Source organism: Protopterus annectens, chromosome 7.part0 (genome assembly GCF_019279795.1).
Source record: "Protopterus annectens isolate FY-2018-M chromosome 7.part0, PAN1.0, whole genome shotgun sequence".
In the NCBI taxonomy this organism is placed as follows: domain Eukaryota; kingdom Metazoa; phylum Chordata; order Ceratodontiformes; family Protopteridae; genus Protopterus; species Protopterus annectens.
The window spans coordinates 691397046-691414679 of NC_056739.1; the positions used below are offsets into that span (position 1 = coordinate 691397046).

A 17634-nucleotide genomic window follows, 5' to 3' on the forward strand; every position below is an offset into this window, starting at 1 on the left:
ATATATATATATATATATATATATATCAAATTGAACTTTATTCATCTGCTTTTACTGTATTTGTGTTTCTTCCTACTTTATTACTAGGGGCATTGACTATAACTCTGATCTGTGATATATAACAATAAGTATCCTTTTCTGTGCATTTAAAGTGTTTTTTGAGTGTATCTGCTTTTATTTCTAAAAATAAATAAATATATATATATATATTTATATATATATATATATATATATATATATATATATATATATATATATACTTGTTTCCCACCTTTCTAAGCTAGTATAGTCCAGTTTTCAGGTTAGTGCTGAATTCAGGGCTGTGCTACAAATCTCTGTGTTTGCCCATACCTTACTTGGATAGAAGGAAGTTCTCTGTTCACCTGTGAGACAGGGAGCTTTGAGCAGCTTATCTGTCCCTGGAGGAGTGGTTTCAGCCCAGAAATTAGTAGTTTATTGGCCATTTTGGGCTAATTTCTGTCTCTTTCATTCCCCTGCTATAAATACCATATTTGCCCAGTTTTGCATGCTGGGCAGCTTCTGTTAGCTAGGGTAAAACGATTCCCGGCTCCACAAAGTCTCCTCTTCAATTTTTCCCTTGGAACTAGACAAACTTTCAACTTAAGCACTCAAGCCATTCATTTCTCAGCCCGGCACTTGCTCAAAACTTATAGCAAGCACTTATAAACCCTAGCACTAGACCCTCCTGTACTGTACAGAAGGACAAGGCTCTCTATTTGACCTTACCAGCCATCCAGTAAAACAGTTCACTGTACCTATCTAGGCATGTCCAAAGGGCAGTTTCAGGTGTACTCTCCAGTCCAACTGGTGAATCTGGGCATTTTGAGGTAATGTTACGACTGCCTCATGTACACAGACAACCCCCTTCTCCTACCACCAAACACTAATACATGTGAGAGATGCAATTATACAGCCAAATTGGAGGCTAAGCTCTCTCAACCCAAGACTGGATCAGACAGTCAAGAGGAGAAGGGAAATACTTGCATCACACCACCAGTCTCACATAGACCCATTAAAGCAGCACCGGCAAAAAACACACATAAATACATGAAAACATACTCTGAGGCTCTAAATAAAAATCTGCAAAACCAACAGAGACCTCCAAAGCAAATATCCAAGCAACCTCCAGCCCCCAAAACAAACCATGAAACACATACTTCACTAAACCAGTGTGCCATGCAATCACAGCCCTTAAGGCAAAATAGCATACCCAACATACTAGTAATAGGTGACTCTATAGTCAGGCATACTGACGTCCCACTCACAAGGCTGAATAAGAAGAAGGTTACTGTTAGCTGCCTGTCGGGTGCCAGGATCTGCCACATAACACAAGCACTCAGGTCACTCCAGAACAAGTACAAATATGACTCTGTCATTGTCCATGTTGGTATGAATGACCTGAGCCGTACCTCCTTGGACCACATGAAAAGAGACATGGAAGAGCTCTCTGATCATGTAGCCCAGGCCGGTATGACCCTGACCCTGAGTAGCATCCTGCCCTCACCAAAAATGATACCACGGTTTAAAGAAAACAATTCTCGATTTCAACAATTGGCTAAGTTTCTGGTGTCATTCAAAGGGAATCCAGTGTCTGTCCACCTGGGATGACATGCTCGACAAGCCATGCTGCTTCACTAGAGACGGCTTGCACCTGTCACCCTTAGGCTTTCGAATACTGGCCAAGGCTCCTGCCACTCCCATAGTGCCTTTTTTAGGCAAGGCTCAAAAGACAAACCCGCCACCGTAAATAGCACAAGTAACAAAAAACTGAGGGTAATGCTACTCAATTCCAGAAGTCGAAACCTCAAAATGCATGCACTCGAGGCACTCCTCAGTATGGAGAAAATCGACAAGTGCGGTAACAGAAACCTGGTTTAAGGCTCCAGAGAGCACCCCAGCACTACCAGGCTACAACTCATACCATACATTTCGGTGACAGAACCCAAACCGAAATACAAAAGGTGGGGGCGTATCCATATTCATCAAGGATACCCACACCTCCAGGTTAGTGGCACAGCACGATGCTACAGAGATCATCCACGTGCAACTAACAACGGCCAAAACTGCAATTCAAATTGTAGCTTGCTACAGACAACCCACCATGTCCCAGGACCCCCATTCCACGTTTCTGAAAACACTAGGAAACATAAAGGTCCTACCAAACATCCTAATGTTGGGTGATTTCAATTACCCAAACATTAACTGGAAGAACTACTCAAGTACTAACTCCCTTGCCCAACATTTCCTAGAATTTATAAACTCAAATGCCTTGGTTCAACTGGTCAACACTCCCACCAGAGGTGACAACATATTGGACCTGGTCATCACCAACATGGGCTACCGGTGTTCCACACCGGAGGTCAACCCCTGGCTTGTTAGATCTGACCATAAACAAATCATTGAGCATAAAAATAAGAATTAAAAACTTGAAAGGCAGTACCTACAAGTAAAACTGTCATGCAATACTGACAGACACAGACAAGCAACATCAAACCCCTGAATTTAAACTTCAGGTCATGTTTGACCCAATAAAGGAGGGCAAAAACAAGAGGTGCAAGTCCACCAGATATAAACTGGTCACGGCACCAGTCAAAAACAAGCTCCAAGCTGATTTGTAACATTAATCGTGTTTTGACCCAGGTAGGCAGGACTAACACCAAGTAAGAGAACTGGTTGTATGCATTTACTTTATACACACAACAGTTAACTTCATAAACTAAAACACAATACTCACAGGTTAAGGCTATCAAGTGACATAAGCAAGTATTAGGTCATGTTTGTCCCAGTCAAGAGCACAAACTCTAAAGGTGTAAAACTGCTAGTTGTAAACTGGTCATGGCACCGTTTAAAATTATCGGCTCCATACGATTGCCTTGTGGCATAAACATATGTTCAATCACTTACATAAAGGCAAAAGCTGCCATTACTGACAGACACAATCTAATCAATCTAATTGAGGCAAACAAGTTACAACAACATCTACTTATGTAAACCGTCGATGGTGGACAAAGCAGTGACGCCAAAAATATGTAACATGGTACATGGCTACCATAAACAGTGGGTCGCCACTACTCCTACAGTTTATATAGTAAAAACTGGTAAATACAAATTAAGAATTAGAATCTTTTGGTAAAACTAAGAATCAAACCTGTTCCTGTCTATCATAAAATAATGGAGACATCTAGTGGAAGGAGGTTGAGATACAACCCATGAAACAACAATGTTAGGATATACAGAGAATATGTAGAGAGAGAGAACATAATAGAGAAAAGAAAAAATGTGTTAAAAAATTTTACACAGATGTCAAAGAAAAAGAATGTTGTTGTCTTTCGGCTTTTCCTGATTAGGGGTCGCCACAGTGGAACTCCGGTCCGCTAATGATTGGCAGTAGATTTTGATGAGCGCCGAGGTGCCAGCTCGACGTTCAACCTTCAACGAAGGCACGCCCATTTACGCATGTCATTTGAATGCCCACCCAAACGCGGGGAGGACATGCAGACTCCACACAGAAGGCACTCCCCCCACTCCATCTGAGAATCGAACGGGAGAACCTCTTGCTGTGAGGCAACAACCCTACCGTTCCACCACCGCAGATGTCAAATAAATAATGAATAAGCAGCAACTATGAAACAATATATATGTATATATATATATATATATATATATATATATATATATATATATATGCGTATATGTGTGTATATATATATATATATATATATATATATATATATATATATATATATATATATATATATATACCATAAACAGTGGTATATATCTATATGAAACAATATATGCAATTAAGTTGTCAAAAGTGATATGGACTGTTGACTCCTGAACTCTAATGCCCAAGTACTAGGCAATGGAACCAAGTCATCTTAGAAGACTCTTCAGTTTTAAAATGCAATGAATGGAACACATTTAATTTAAACCTGGATATGTGCTAGCATCTGTGCGGATTTGCCACATGAGATCCAACACCTCAAGGCAGACAGTTTCAGGGCCCCCTCTCCCATCAGAATTTACACAGTCAATAGCCTTGAACAAAAATGTATGGTTGGTGTTGTCAGCTACATGTTTTGCCAGTGCATTGACTGTTTTTAGTTTCCTGATAAGAACAAAGGTGTACAGCAAGGATTGTTATACACCTGCCTTCTTACATAGAGTATGCACCCACATCATGTTTTTTCTAATGTTGTTATAGGGCAGGGCATGAGGGTGTCTCACCTGTCAGGTGATGAAGTGAGTTTTTCTTGTGAGTTGGACTACCTTAAAGATACCTTTATACACAGGGGTTACTCAACAGTTGAGGTTGATCAAGCATTTATGAAAGTTCGTAGAGAACGTCCTGGAAGGGGGAGACCCTATTATTCTGAACATTCAATCTCATCAAACAATTGCTCATCCCAGAGGCTATCCCATCTCCTTTAGTTCTTTCTTTTACACAAGATATTGATTTGGTGAAACGAATAATAAACAAAAATTGGTCAGTGTTGTTATTGGCTCAAAAACAGGTAAGGTAGTAGGCCCATCCCCCAAGTTTGTCTATAAGAATAGGAAAAATCTGAGACAAATGCTGTGTTATCCTAATCTTGCACGAACAGCATCTAAACCTTTGGGAGGGACACTGAAATGTAGATCTTGTCCATATTGTTCACTTGTGGATGAATCAAGATTTTTTAAGCATCCTGTCACTGGAAAACTTTGGGAGTTGTGTCTGTCAGCTAACTGCAACACGGCTAATTTGGTTTATGCTGCACACTGTGTCAAATGTTTTAATTTTTACGTTGGCAAGACTAATAGGAGACTAAGAGACAGGATTCGGGACCATGACTATTGTACTAGGAGAGGTGAATTATTTAGTGCACTTGCAAAGCACACTCTACAGTTAGGAGGGGAACACACTTTTTTATTTCAAGTTTTATCTGTTATACATGACAATGGTAGACTAGGACCCATTAGTCACAACACTGAAAATATTGAACTAGAGTGGATCCTGAGACTTGGGGCACATAGATATATGGGGCTTAATGATTCAGTCCCTATTAAATCAGCTTTAAGGATGAAGAAACTTAAATGAAAAGGTTAAACAATGTATAGCCATATATCTGTGTGGATTTTTATGCTGTATGTAAGCAGCTGTTGCTTTAACCTGCTTTTTACTAATTGGATTTTTAATTGTTTTTGGAGGGAATTTTATTGATTAATTGGCTGTTGGGGGGTATGTATATAAGGATGCTCTGTTTTTTATTGTAACTATGTCTGATGAAGTGGTTTGTTTGACCGCGAAAGCACTTACTTCTGGTTCTATTTTGCAATAAAAGATTTTTTACATCAGTTGCTGTCAGCGTTTATATATATATAGACAAAGCCAAAAGTAACGGGGGGACAAAGCCCCAAAAGTAGGGACAAATTTTAAATATTGCTCTTATAAACTTAGAAAATTGCTAGAATAAAAGGTTTTGTGTTACCATGTATTTTCTGAAGGATATGAAGTCTGAAACTCAAATGCCTGGCATTATTTAGTGAATTCAATTCTCAATGATTTCACACAAAAATCCAGCAAAACGCAACTTTTATGAGGAACAGATGAAAAATATGAGGAAAACATCTGGACAAAAAACACAAACAAATGAAGCAGCACAACAGGATAGAAAACTTTTTTTCTTTTTACTGGATTCGACCGCCTTCACATGGAATCCATGTGAAGGCGAAGCCCGAGGTACCAGAATCCAGTAAAAAGAAAAAGTTTTCATCCTGAGACCGATTTGGATACTTGCGATCCAGAAGTGTGTTTTTTCTTGAAAACATCTGGACATTCTGCAAAAATCTGGACATGCACATACACTTACAGGTAAACTTATGTATTTTATAGGCTGCAAACACAAGTTTGCCATCAGAAATGTGAGCAATGAATAGTGATTTGCATTACATTGTTTCCTGTACTCTATATATCCCTGCTACTAATATGTATGTATGTATGTATTGGAGTTGGGCATTTGGTTGAACTCTAGGTGATCAACCTCTGTTTAACTGACCACAACTGGTCAACAAATGAAGATGGTGGACACGTGTGGTAGATGTAGGGGAATATTCCCTTTTCCTGGGGATTGTGTGATCTTGAAGTTAGTATATATAATTAGCAGGGGGAATGCGGGGTGTGCAAACCCCCTACATGGAGTTTATAACATGGGGAATATAAATAACAATGTTATTTGCTTTTCTTTTTGTTTGTTTGTAATTTAAAAGTACCAAGGTTCTTTCTAGGTGCATGTGTGGTTACATGTCGACATTTGCATTTTCAACATTTTGTAGTCGACCTTCTTGCCATCGACCTTGTTGATTTGTCGACCAAAGTAAATGTACCTCAGCATAATTTAAGACTTATTTACACTTTCCAAGTTGATATTTAGAGATGTGAACTCATTGCATATGTATCACTTGCTCAGGTATGTATCTGTTTGTTTAGCATACACCCGCACATAAGTACACATGAGTATGCACACAATCACATATGTACTCATACATACACACAGACACACACACATGCTGACATGCACATGTATACACAGACGTTTTGTTTAATTCTGAGAACTGCAGCAAATAAATAGTAATGTTCATATATGTACAGGTTCACAGGTATTTAAATAATTAAAGATGTCTGAGTATGAGTGAGTTGACTTGTTTGTATTTAAGCAATGCTTTATTTTATTTATTTTTTTATTCCCAGAGCTGCAGCTTGAAAATCACATACAAGGCACCCCATCACCTGCTCCTTCCTCAGTTCCCTGGTACTGCTCCCATATTTTGAGGCTGCTAGTAGAGAAAGAAGGATCATTTTAAATCAGCATGTGTCTAGTACTCTAATTTGGATGGGACTGCCATCAGGATGTGAAGTGAAAGTAGAAAGCAGTGGCTTGAAATTAGAAAACAGTGTCATGTGCACTGCTCACTCCAAGCTTTTTCTGAGGCCCTACCATCATGCTGATGTTACAGTAAGTAAGCTGAGTGGGCAATGTGTCATGACCTATGTGGACATGATTGACATGGGCACTGTGGCAGCCATATCTCCTTAGCCAGCCATACACCCAGCCCAGCAATAACATATCTCTCCCCTATAATGTGAACACCTGTTATTCCTGCCGGCTCCATCTGCTGCCCAAGTCACTAATCATTTCCTGGTCACCTAAGCCATAGTCAAGGCTTTATCATCACTCTACACCACCAGAGTTGGCTACATTTGTGTAACACTCACTCTGTGCCAATTAAGTTCTTAAAAGGGCTTTCAATACTGAGTTGACGATACATAACGTGTGTTTGCACTTCATAGAGTCCACCCCTAGTCTGTCCATCATCTTAGAGAGAAGAGTATGCAGTGTAATACATTTAGGATACATCAATCCTACAGTAGGAAAGCAAGTACAATTGTGTCTGTTTGAATCCTGCTGTTCTTCTCAGTGCCCTTTGTAGAATATGCAGCCTTTATTTTTCGTACCCTAACTGCAGTTTTCTACTCCTTCCTTCACTGCCTTCCTCCCATCCTTGCTTCTGTCGCTCATACTCTTCGTTTTGTCTTCCCACTTCTCACCTCATTTCTAAAAGAAATTCAGCCATTATGATAATCATGCCAGATATTTGCTGTTATACATAGTACTTAGGATTATCACTGTAGCACACAGTTTGCTCTTGTGATACTCTGGTATTGTGAAAAACATGCTGCATTATCATTTAAAACACACAAGTGAAAGTATACAGTCATGATAGGTAACTGCCTTTTTCCATTCTCTGACATCAGAACAACTTTCAAACAGCAAGATAGTTAGCTTTTGCAAACTGAACTGTCTGGATGCTGTTAAAAAACTAGAAGGAAGTATGTGGATATTTTGAGTAGAGCAGAAATTCAAAAGAAGGTATATTTATCTCATTATTGCATTTAGTGCTGTTTTGTTTAGTGCTGTGCTTATTGAAGATCTTCTGTTTTTTATAAAGTTCCAAATTAATATCCCTTATTCTCCTTTAAAAGTAAAAAAGGGATAAAAAATGGTATATTTCCTGACAGTCATGAAAATGCCACTCGTATTTTGTTTGCTAGTACTATATGACTTTATTTATTATAAGAATAACAGTAAAATTATAAGAGTATATCTGTAATTCCAAACTGGCAGAATAATGGAGGAAAACCTTGATCATGTGGTCTCTAAATGTGGCAAAAATACAACAGCTGGGAGAAGAAATTTCTATGCTATTCATGCTTTGCTTTGTTAATGTTTTTACATTGCTGAAACTAGGTATGTTAGAGATGTGGTTTGAATTTTGGTCACAACACTCACAGAAAAAGGAAAGGATGAATTTTATATCTTTACACCTTTTCCCTTTTTTCAAGTTTGCATGACCCTGAAGTTAGGATCTCTGAAGATCATAAGTGTGGAAGGAGATCTACCACACTAATGCAGAGTGCCTTGCCCCCTCCAAAAAAACATATGTTTCATGTGGTGATTTTTTTTTAATAATGCTTGTGAGTGAGATTAAATGGGTCAGTTACATGTTAAATTATGAATGTTTTTATCTCAACTAATCAAGATGAACTTAATTGTAATAAATCCATAATGTGTTTGTGCTGAAAGTCTGAGGATATCATCTGTGACTCTTGAAACACAGAGACTAAATGTACTAAACAGGGAACAGATACTGAGCCAGGTTGTTTCCATTGTTTCCCCCTACTCGGAGGTAGAACTTTGTGATAATGGCCAGAAGGAGTAGTGGTAGGGGGTTGCAGGTGGGGTGAAGCCCTTTGCAAAAAGTGGTTTAATGGCATCACAAGTTTTAAGATTCACTGTATTTTTTGTTACCCGCAGTTTATAGGAAGCAAAAAGTAATACATAGTACTTAATTACACTTTAATTCTAAGTTCAGGCATTTCTAAATCTGCATTCAGTACATGTATAACAAATGTAACTGTATTTGCTACATATTCATTCTACCAAAGTGTTAATCCTTACCCTGAAAAATGTACATGCAACAGCTGTAAAAGCAATACTGTAAAAGCATGAATGAGAAGATTGTAAGTTATGGTTCATTATTCAGAGACACCCTCGGGCAGTAATAAATATGCATTTATCCAGGATTTTGAGTTGAGGAATAAACACAAAGGCTATAGCCAGTTACGTGTAAGTATATTTGAAGTGTTATTGTGGAAAAAATGCAAAATGAATGGAGATGGTATGAAAAGAAAAAAACATGGCTTTTAGGGATGTACGATGTTTTTGATATAAATTTTGCAAAGTTCTTTTGCCTGGAATGTATTTTACATGTTCTTTCTCTGCTATGTGTTTAATCTTATGATGCATACATTCTTATTTATGCAGTTTGGTTACCCCAGAGCAGTGCCAAAGTGAAGGGGCCTGTCTCATGCTGACTGTCTTTGACTATGACACCATTGGAGCCAATGACTTGGAAGGAGAAGCATTCTTTTCTCTCGGTGAAATTCCTGGCCTAGACAATGATGGGAAGAGTGTGGATAATGTTAGTGTTCCCCAGACTAGACTTGCACTGACACAGCCAAAGTCAAATGGTAATACCTTTTACTACATTTCTGAACTCAAACTCCTTTTTCTCTAAATCTTGTCAACAAATTTCTGTTTTCTCTTCTACTGTCATCTTATTGTTTATTCTATCACATGGACCCTCTAAATTTTGACAAATTCTAAAACAACTTACTTTTAGGCAAGCCAATATGCCAGAATTGCCAGCAGCCATGTAAAAGGAAAGGTAAAAACAATTAAGTATAAATATTTAAAATCAGGTTAGGATGGAGGCATATAAACAGCTTTGACAAACTACAAAGGATAGGGGAGATGCTGCCAGTGACAGTTTGAATGACAAGAGGTGCGCTAGTTTATATGTATGATGCTCCAGCCTCCAGATACCATAAACAGGGAAGATGGAAACATAATGGACAAAATAAGAGAATAGTGGGAGATATGAAGTTTAATTTTCATGGCTGGACTGAGATCTGTTGGAAGCAAACTGGGACTTCCCAGGGTCTATGGCATAGAAAGAAAACAGATGTATTTGTTTGTTTGTTTGTTTGTTTGTCTTTGTTGATCTGAAAAGTTCAACTAGGCAAAGTACATTTTCAGTGCAGATCGAGGACAGAAAAGCACTGGCAGGTTCATTTACAGTGGTTTTTCTATGAAGTGCTAACTTCTTGAAAGTCAACGAGTGAAAAAAAATGAAAAACATGCCTGGAACACAGATTAGTGAAAAAAATCAATTTTAATAGATTTTTTGCAGTGGGCAAGCCTCCCTGCACCCTCTAATGTTAGGGGACAAGCACCCCCCCAACACACACACACACACACACACACACACACACACACACACACACACACACTGAACATATACCAACTAGATGACAGCACCAACTTGATGAAGGGAGAAATATCCCAAAATAAGTGAATCATTGCCAGACCATCCTTAGAGACTGTACCAACAATGACTTCCTATAGAAGAGAGTATTCACCATTATGCCATTCACCTTTTTAATGTGTGGTACTGCTGCTCAAGCAATTTCACTTCTACCATGTATAGGGGAGCCATTTACAGAACTAATGACGAAACAACTTTTTTGCAAAGATGTATTACATAGATGGTTCTGAAGATATCTAGATACAATCAGGTAATCATTTTTAGTGACACAATATATGATATTAAATTCCAGGAAGAAAACATTTAATATGCAAACAGTTCATGTACAATATATGTGACAAGCATATATTAGTTATGACATATAAGACATTGGTAAGGAGAGTTACAGTATACATGTTAGGAATAAATAAAATTTAGGCAAGAAATGTGAAATAGTCGGTAGTTAGATAGTAGTTAAAGATAAAAGATGGAGAGAGGCATTGTATAGCTGTTGAGGCAAAGACTGTGGGGCTAAAATACTGGGGTACTTACTGATATTAAGAATCTAGTCATAAATGAGTAGTGGAGAGTATCTGAAGGAGATGGATAAAGTGGGAAGGTGGAAAAGAAGTTGAAATATGAAGTGAGAATTAAGGTAGGAAGGAAAATGAGGAGGGGGTGCAGAAAAGTTTGTTGTGTAGAAGGGGACAGAGGTTATGAAGGGTTACAAGGTGACAAAAATGGAGTTACTTAGGCTAGGAGCATGTGTACAACCACATGTAGTTTAGGTGTTGTTTTTGTTAGGGTTTGACGGCGGGAATTTTCAGTCTGGTTTAGCTATGTTGGGATGGTGTTCCAGTGTTTAGATACATAATGGAAGAATAGTTAATTGCCTGATGAGTTATTAGCCTTTCTCCTGGCCTAAATTGCTTCATAAAGACTTGTTAAAAATAAACCGTCAGGGTATTCAGAAGCCATGTTTCTGAGACACTTGTATACCTTTAAGTGGTAATTTGGACATTTTCCATGGGGCCTCTATCTACTGAGGTTAAAGGTATTTCACACACTGATGTATCTGGTTTATCAGAGTCTTTCTGATGTTTTTGCCACTACATATTCTTTTTATAGTACACACACACACACACACACACACACACACACACACACACACACACACACACACACACACACATATATATATATATATATATAGAGAGAGAGAGAGAGATAGATATAAATAGATAGCTATATAAATATATATAGATATAGACATATATAGATCTATCTATATACCTACAAAAACACAGTCACACACGCATATATAATTATATGTGTTGTGACAAATAGTTCACTTTTACACCAATTTATATTTTGCATTCAATGTTGTCATTATTGTTTGGTATTGTACAATTTGTTTTAAATAAAATGGTTTGCTCATATCTTTTTTGTTTATTCATATATTTTATGTGTTTTTGTAACAATTTCATTTTTTGGACCACTGATGAATGAGAAATGTATTGTGATAGATACAGAGAAAATAAAACTTGAGGTAAGGGCTGTCTGTCAGTCTGATAAAGTTCCATATGATGTGTGTGTTAGTCTGATGAAGTTCCATGTGATGTGTGTTAGTCTGAGGAAGTTACATATGATGTATATTAGTCTGAAGAAGTTCTATGTAACATCTGCTAGTCTGATGAAGTTGCATGTGATGCCTGTTATTCTGAGGAAGTTCCATGTGATATTTGTTAGTCTGAGGAAGTTCTAAATGATGTGCATTAGTCTAAAAAGTTCCCTGTGATGTGCAGATGAAAGGGATCACTACTAATAAGCATCACCATTAGAGAAGTGTTGGTTGACAGACAACTGATTTGTTCATATATAGACAGATAGCTAGATATAGATATAGATATAAATATAATATCATGGGTACTATTACTCTGTAAATGACTTATTTTGTAGACAGAGTGCACTGTGTGTGTTAATTACATTGACAGGATGATTGATCAATGCAATGTCAGAAGGAGGAAGTTTTGTTGGGTAAAATAAATGTGTTGTTGGTGACTTTAATGTCAAATGTGTCTGATTTCTGAAGCTTGCCGCATTAGTGTGTGGCAAGTATGTGTGTCAATGTGTGCAGGTTAAGAATAGTGCTTTTGCTTTATGGGTAGAGTTAGCATTAAGTAAGAGGGCTAATTTAGTGTTATGAGTTGATGCTTGTGGTGTATTTTGGAATGCATTATTTAGTGAGAATATTATAGAAAGGGTTTTAGGTAAGGTGCAGAGTTAGGGTTAGAGACAGAAGTGAGGTTAGGGTTAGCACACATTATTAAGGTGAGCAGGAGGTAATGCTATTAAGTGCATATGTAAAATCAACAAACAGGCACTTCCTTTCTATAGCTGTTAGTGACAGAAAAGTAAGTCTGTCACCTGCTGGAAAGTACCTGCTCTCTATTGTACCTGGATAGGGGCTTGTTTGCCTCAGAATTAGAAGGAGCTGTGTGGACTGCAGGTCTATGAAATGTATGAAACTGAGAGAAAGATGTAACAGGGCCCAGTGCCATAGAAATAATGAGGCAAATGGGAATCTTCAGATGCCATCAGCGAGGGGACACCAAATGAACATAAAAAAGAAAAAAAAAGTGACAATTTGCAAGCTGATAGACAACCAACTTTCAAACAGTTCTGTTTCTGAAAATATTTTACAAACTCTAGCTTTATAAAAGGAGCAATTTTACTAGTTTTTAAGATGTCTATAAATGATTGTGTTCAGATAATGACATTTGTAAACTGAAAACCTTTTTTTTATAATAGCAGCTAATTAAGTTACTCATGTTGCTACCATTTTACAGGCTGTCATTAGGTGGGGGTGAGGAGGCACCAAAAGGATGTGTTGCCCCAAGGGCTAGACTCTCTTGCTATACCTATAGATTTAGAAAGGATGCCGACCATATCTCTCAACCTCTTAGAGCAAGAAGTCTGGACAAAGCCATAATAACGTGGGAGAGAAAGGACCAAACATATAGACAATTTTTTTAAAGATTGCTCTTACAAATGTAGAAAGTTGATATAATAACAGGTTTTATGTTAGCATGAATTTTCTGAAGGGTATGAAGTCTGAAACTCAACGGTCTATCATTATTTTTGGACTTCAGCCCTCAATGATTTGGCAATAATCTATCAGAAAACCAAAAATAGGTGGCAAAAATCTGGACAGTTGAGATGTATGATGCTGACTGGAAAATTTTTGCAAAATTCTGTATTTGCCACTGAATTGTTTCTTTCTTTTTTATAGTAATAGTTTGGAATGTAAATGAGCTTGTGAAACCAAACAAATCTTAAAGACTCATACCATTTGATAAAAAAAGATGTGAGGGAGCAGGGAGAGATTTGTGTAAGTGAGATTCAGACTATGAGGCAAGAGTGGAAGGTTTATTTATTTGCTTGTTTGTTTACCAAGACAAGAGTACTGATGACTGTAGACCCATTTCAGGGTTAGCCCAGGAGTGTTTTTTTATTATGTTTTGAAATGTCTTTATTGGGGTAGAATACTGAAACACCTAGAGTTTCCAAGCATTTATTACATTTAAAGTTTACAGCAAAGGAAGTGAATTTGCTTGGCTTGACAGTAATATAAATTACTTGTCCCCAGAAGTTTTTTAATTTTCTGAAAGAGGCCAGCCTAACAGTTTGTGAAAGGAGATTGCCATTTTCCTCAGTTATATTTTGCTTTCTTTCTGATGTGAAATTAAGACATCACAGTTTGTTTGTAGTTAAAGATTAGGATTAATGAAACAATGTGATGTGTATTTTTGCTTGAATGTAATGTAACAGTTTAGAATATGTTTAATTTCACAGAAGATGAAGTCTTGAAGATATTAGAAATTCGCAAAGGTGACAGGGAAGCCCAAGCTTTCATGAAGCTGCGTAAACAGCGACTGAAGCAGTCACTCAAGAGCGATCGATAATGCATGTATAAGAAGTCATAAGGACATGATATGATCATTTCACCTACTATGGTCTGTTCAACAATCAAACATGGAACTATTCCTGATGACATTTGGACTTTTGGAAAATATATGTATTTTGTGATCGATACTAATATAAAGAGAATAACAGTAAAAAAGTTTTTTTTAAATCATGCTGCATGGCAGATATAAGTTGTGCTGTTTTTCAGCATTAGTGTTGCATTTTCTTAGAGTTCTCCAATATAGCCTTTCAGTGCTTGTACAAGAGCCTTTCTAGTTAGGGAGATGTAAGATGTATCTAACAGCAGTAATACAAAACTGTGTATTTTTTTAGAATTCATGGAATTTTATGTAAATTTCTATTGGATTTAATTGCTGCAACAGTAAATCTTTCAGAATGGAGTTGCCATGCTTTTTTCCACAATGCAAGAAAAGTAGGAAGATACAGAATGAAAATCTATGACTGTTCTGGGTAATCTAGCAAGTTTTCAGCACTTGATCTCATAGTTCTGAAGATGTGGAGTTTAAACTATAATGGTAATCATAAAATACCACCAGAATCAGTGTGACTGCCTTGTCCAGACAGCGCTGTGTTCTACGCTGATGTAGTTCGATATTTTATTTTATCCTCAGATATCATATTGCTGCCTCTCATCCCAGTCAGTATTTAAAAGATGTACATACTTACAAACTGTACACATGGTATTTTAACTTAAAATGTTGTTTTTATAGAAATATTCCTAGCACTAAACATGTTTATAGATAAATGTGATGAACATTAGTATAAGTCTAGATGTACAAACCAAAAAAATCCAAGCCAAGGCAGAAACCAGGAACTGACACTGGACGTTAAACCACTTTTATTCCAAGTATTAAAAGCCAGTACTGCTCAGATCACAAAAATGAAAACCACACAGGTACAAGTTGAGCACGCTTTCTCTTTGTTTAGTAACAAAGCTTCTTCAGAACATGTTCTGAAGAAGCTTTGTTACAAAATGAAGAGAAAGCGCGCTCAACTTGTACCTGTGTGGTTTTCGTTTTTGTGATCTGAGCAGTACTGGCTTTTAATACTTGGAATAAAAGTGGTTTAACGTCCAGTGTCAGTTCCTGGTTTCTGCCTTGGCTTGGATTTTATAAGTCTAGATGTCCCGAGTCCCATGGATACTGCTGATACTCGTAAAAAAGCATGTAAACTAAGTATATTCCTGGCTACATCCTACAGACCAGCATACAGAGGAAACAGCTGGGCTATTTTCCAGGGAATCCAGCCAGGAGATGGCCTTTGTTGTCAGTAATGGCAAAGTAGAAACCAAACCATATAAAATATCTGTTCAATATGTCAAAGCATATGTATATGACTGCCATGAGCTCTGAAATTCACATAGTGCTATAAATGAGAAAAGAACCCAGCATTAGCTTTTCTACTTTATAGTTTTCTCCCTGATTCCTTGGCTTGTTTTCTCTTCTTACACTGGGAGTTATTTGCAGCTCCCAAAATTCTCTGTGGAATGTTATATCCAAGGTTGGGCCAGCACAGGTTTGCAAGATCACTGCAACTTTCTAGTGTATAAGTGTACAAATGCTTCATCATGCTGTTTATCTGTTATGGATGCATCTCAGTTTGTGAAACCCATATTATATATGATGCATACCACTCTTTCTGTTGTAGTCTGAGTTGTTCCCCAACTGATGAAGGAGATATTGCATATGGAGAAATAAGCTGAGAATCTCTCATGATTACTACACATCCTATACCCTCCGGCATCATGTCATGGCAGGATTGACCAGTAAAACACACAATGTTATTACTTCCACCTGCAGGTGAGCAGAACCTCCTACAAATACTCAGTACACTTCTATACTTCTTCACCATCTTGTTATCTGGTCTTTCATTTCAGGGGTTTACAGTGATACAGAAGTCATCAGTATCAAATGACATCTGATTATTCATCCTGCAAAATAGTCTGCAGTTCTTATACTATGACTTTCTCTCATTTTGAACCTGATTAAACAGTCTGTCAAAAGTATGAGGATTTACAGCATGACTTTCTTTGGTATTTCTGCATTGTTGTCTCACAAGGAGCATTCATAGTTCTGTGAAGTCATTCAGTGATGTATGCTGCATCAGACTTCAGCTCAGTCATCAGGACAGTAGTAATATTAAATGACAGATGTTCAATAATATGTAACAATTACAAGAGAAACTTGGGGAATGCCATGTGTTCTCATTTATATTTTCCATTTACTGTCTTTACCTGATTAGGACTTATATGAATCATGCAAAGCTCCACTGTCACTAGCTTACCTTTTTCTAGGACTTACCTTGAATTGTCTGCTTCATACTTTTGATATCACATATTCATTCTTGGGGTCCTTGTGTTCAATCGCATCCCAAAGAAGGAAAAGAAGTGTGTGGGGAAAACCTGGTGTAAGTCACTGTAAATAGGATTGCTGAGTTTTCATACAGTTGCCATTCTCTAACCCCCACACATATTTTGGTATTCTGACAGTTCGTTGGTATTCAAATGATTAAAGTCTATTTGACTAGGCAGAATCAACTGAATGGGATAGGCGTGGGTCAACAAAATGTATAGCTTACCTAGAAGTTTAGTGATCTGTCCACCCAGCAGGACTATTGACTGGGCTGGACTGTCCACCCAGTAAGTTAGCTTGTTCCTTCAATAGCAGGAGCACTCAGAGCAGAGTCCAATATATCAGCTGGCCAGTAAGGAACATGAGAGTGTCCTGATCTAGTCTACTGTTATCCTTAGTGAGTGCTGGAGAAACCCTTGTCTCTGTTATTTCCATCTTCCTGATACATAAAACACAAGGTATAAAATAAAATTATGCCATTTGCAGGCCATTATTTGTTAGTGCTGGGCACACGTCAGGGTTCCAGGGCCCAGTTTTTAGTCTGCTACTGTTTGCCATTTATGTAATTGATATGTCATACTCCTGTGGTGGTTCCAAGCTAATTCAGTATGCTAATGACTTCACTATCTGCCTGTGTTACCGTTCACCAGAACTCGACACCTATGTAGTGTGGAATGTCACACCTCTAGCAGCCTCCACACCTTGCATTTCAGAATATTTTCTGAAAAATCAATTTAATAAGTGTAAGATAAGCAAATATAAATATTGTGCGAACAATTGAAGATATTAAAACTGTACAAATAGCACTGTTATTGCTAAGAGGTATCATTTACAGTTATAATGCACAAAAAAACAAAATTACTTT

General features: G+C 37.5%; 1 protein-coding gene across 1 annotated transcript in view; it reads left to right on the plus strand.

The window, feature by feature from the left end:
- The window catches only part of UNC13D (unc-13 homolog D), a 1205501-nt gene extending 1190294 nt beyond the window's left edge, over positions 1-15207 (plus strand). Inside the window, exons 31-32 of the mRNA XM_044077226.1 lie at positions 9390-9595; positions 14287-15207. Of these exons, the coding sequence (XP_043933161.1) occupies positions 9390-9595; positions 14287-14396 (316 nt within the window). The 3' untranslated portion in view covers positions 14397-15207. The remainder of the gene's footprint in view (positions 1-9389; positions 9596-14286) is intronic.
- Positions 15208-17634: the final 2427 nt, after the last annotated feature.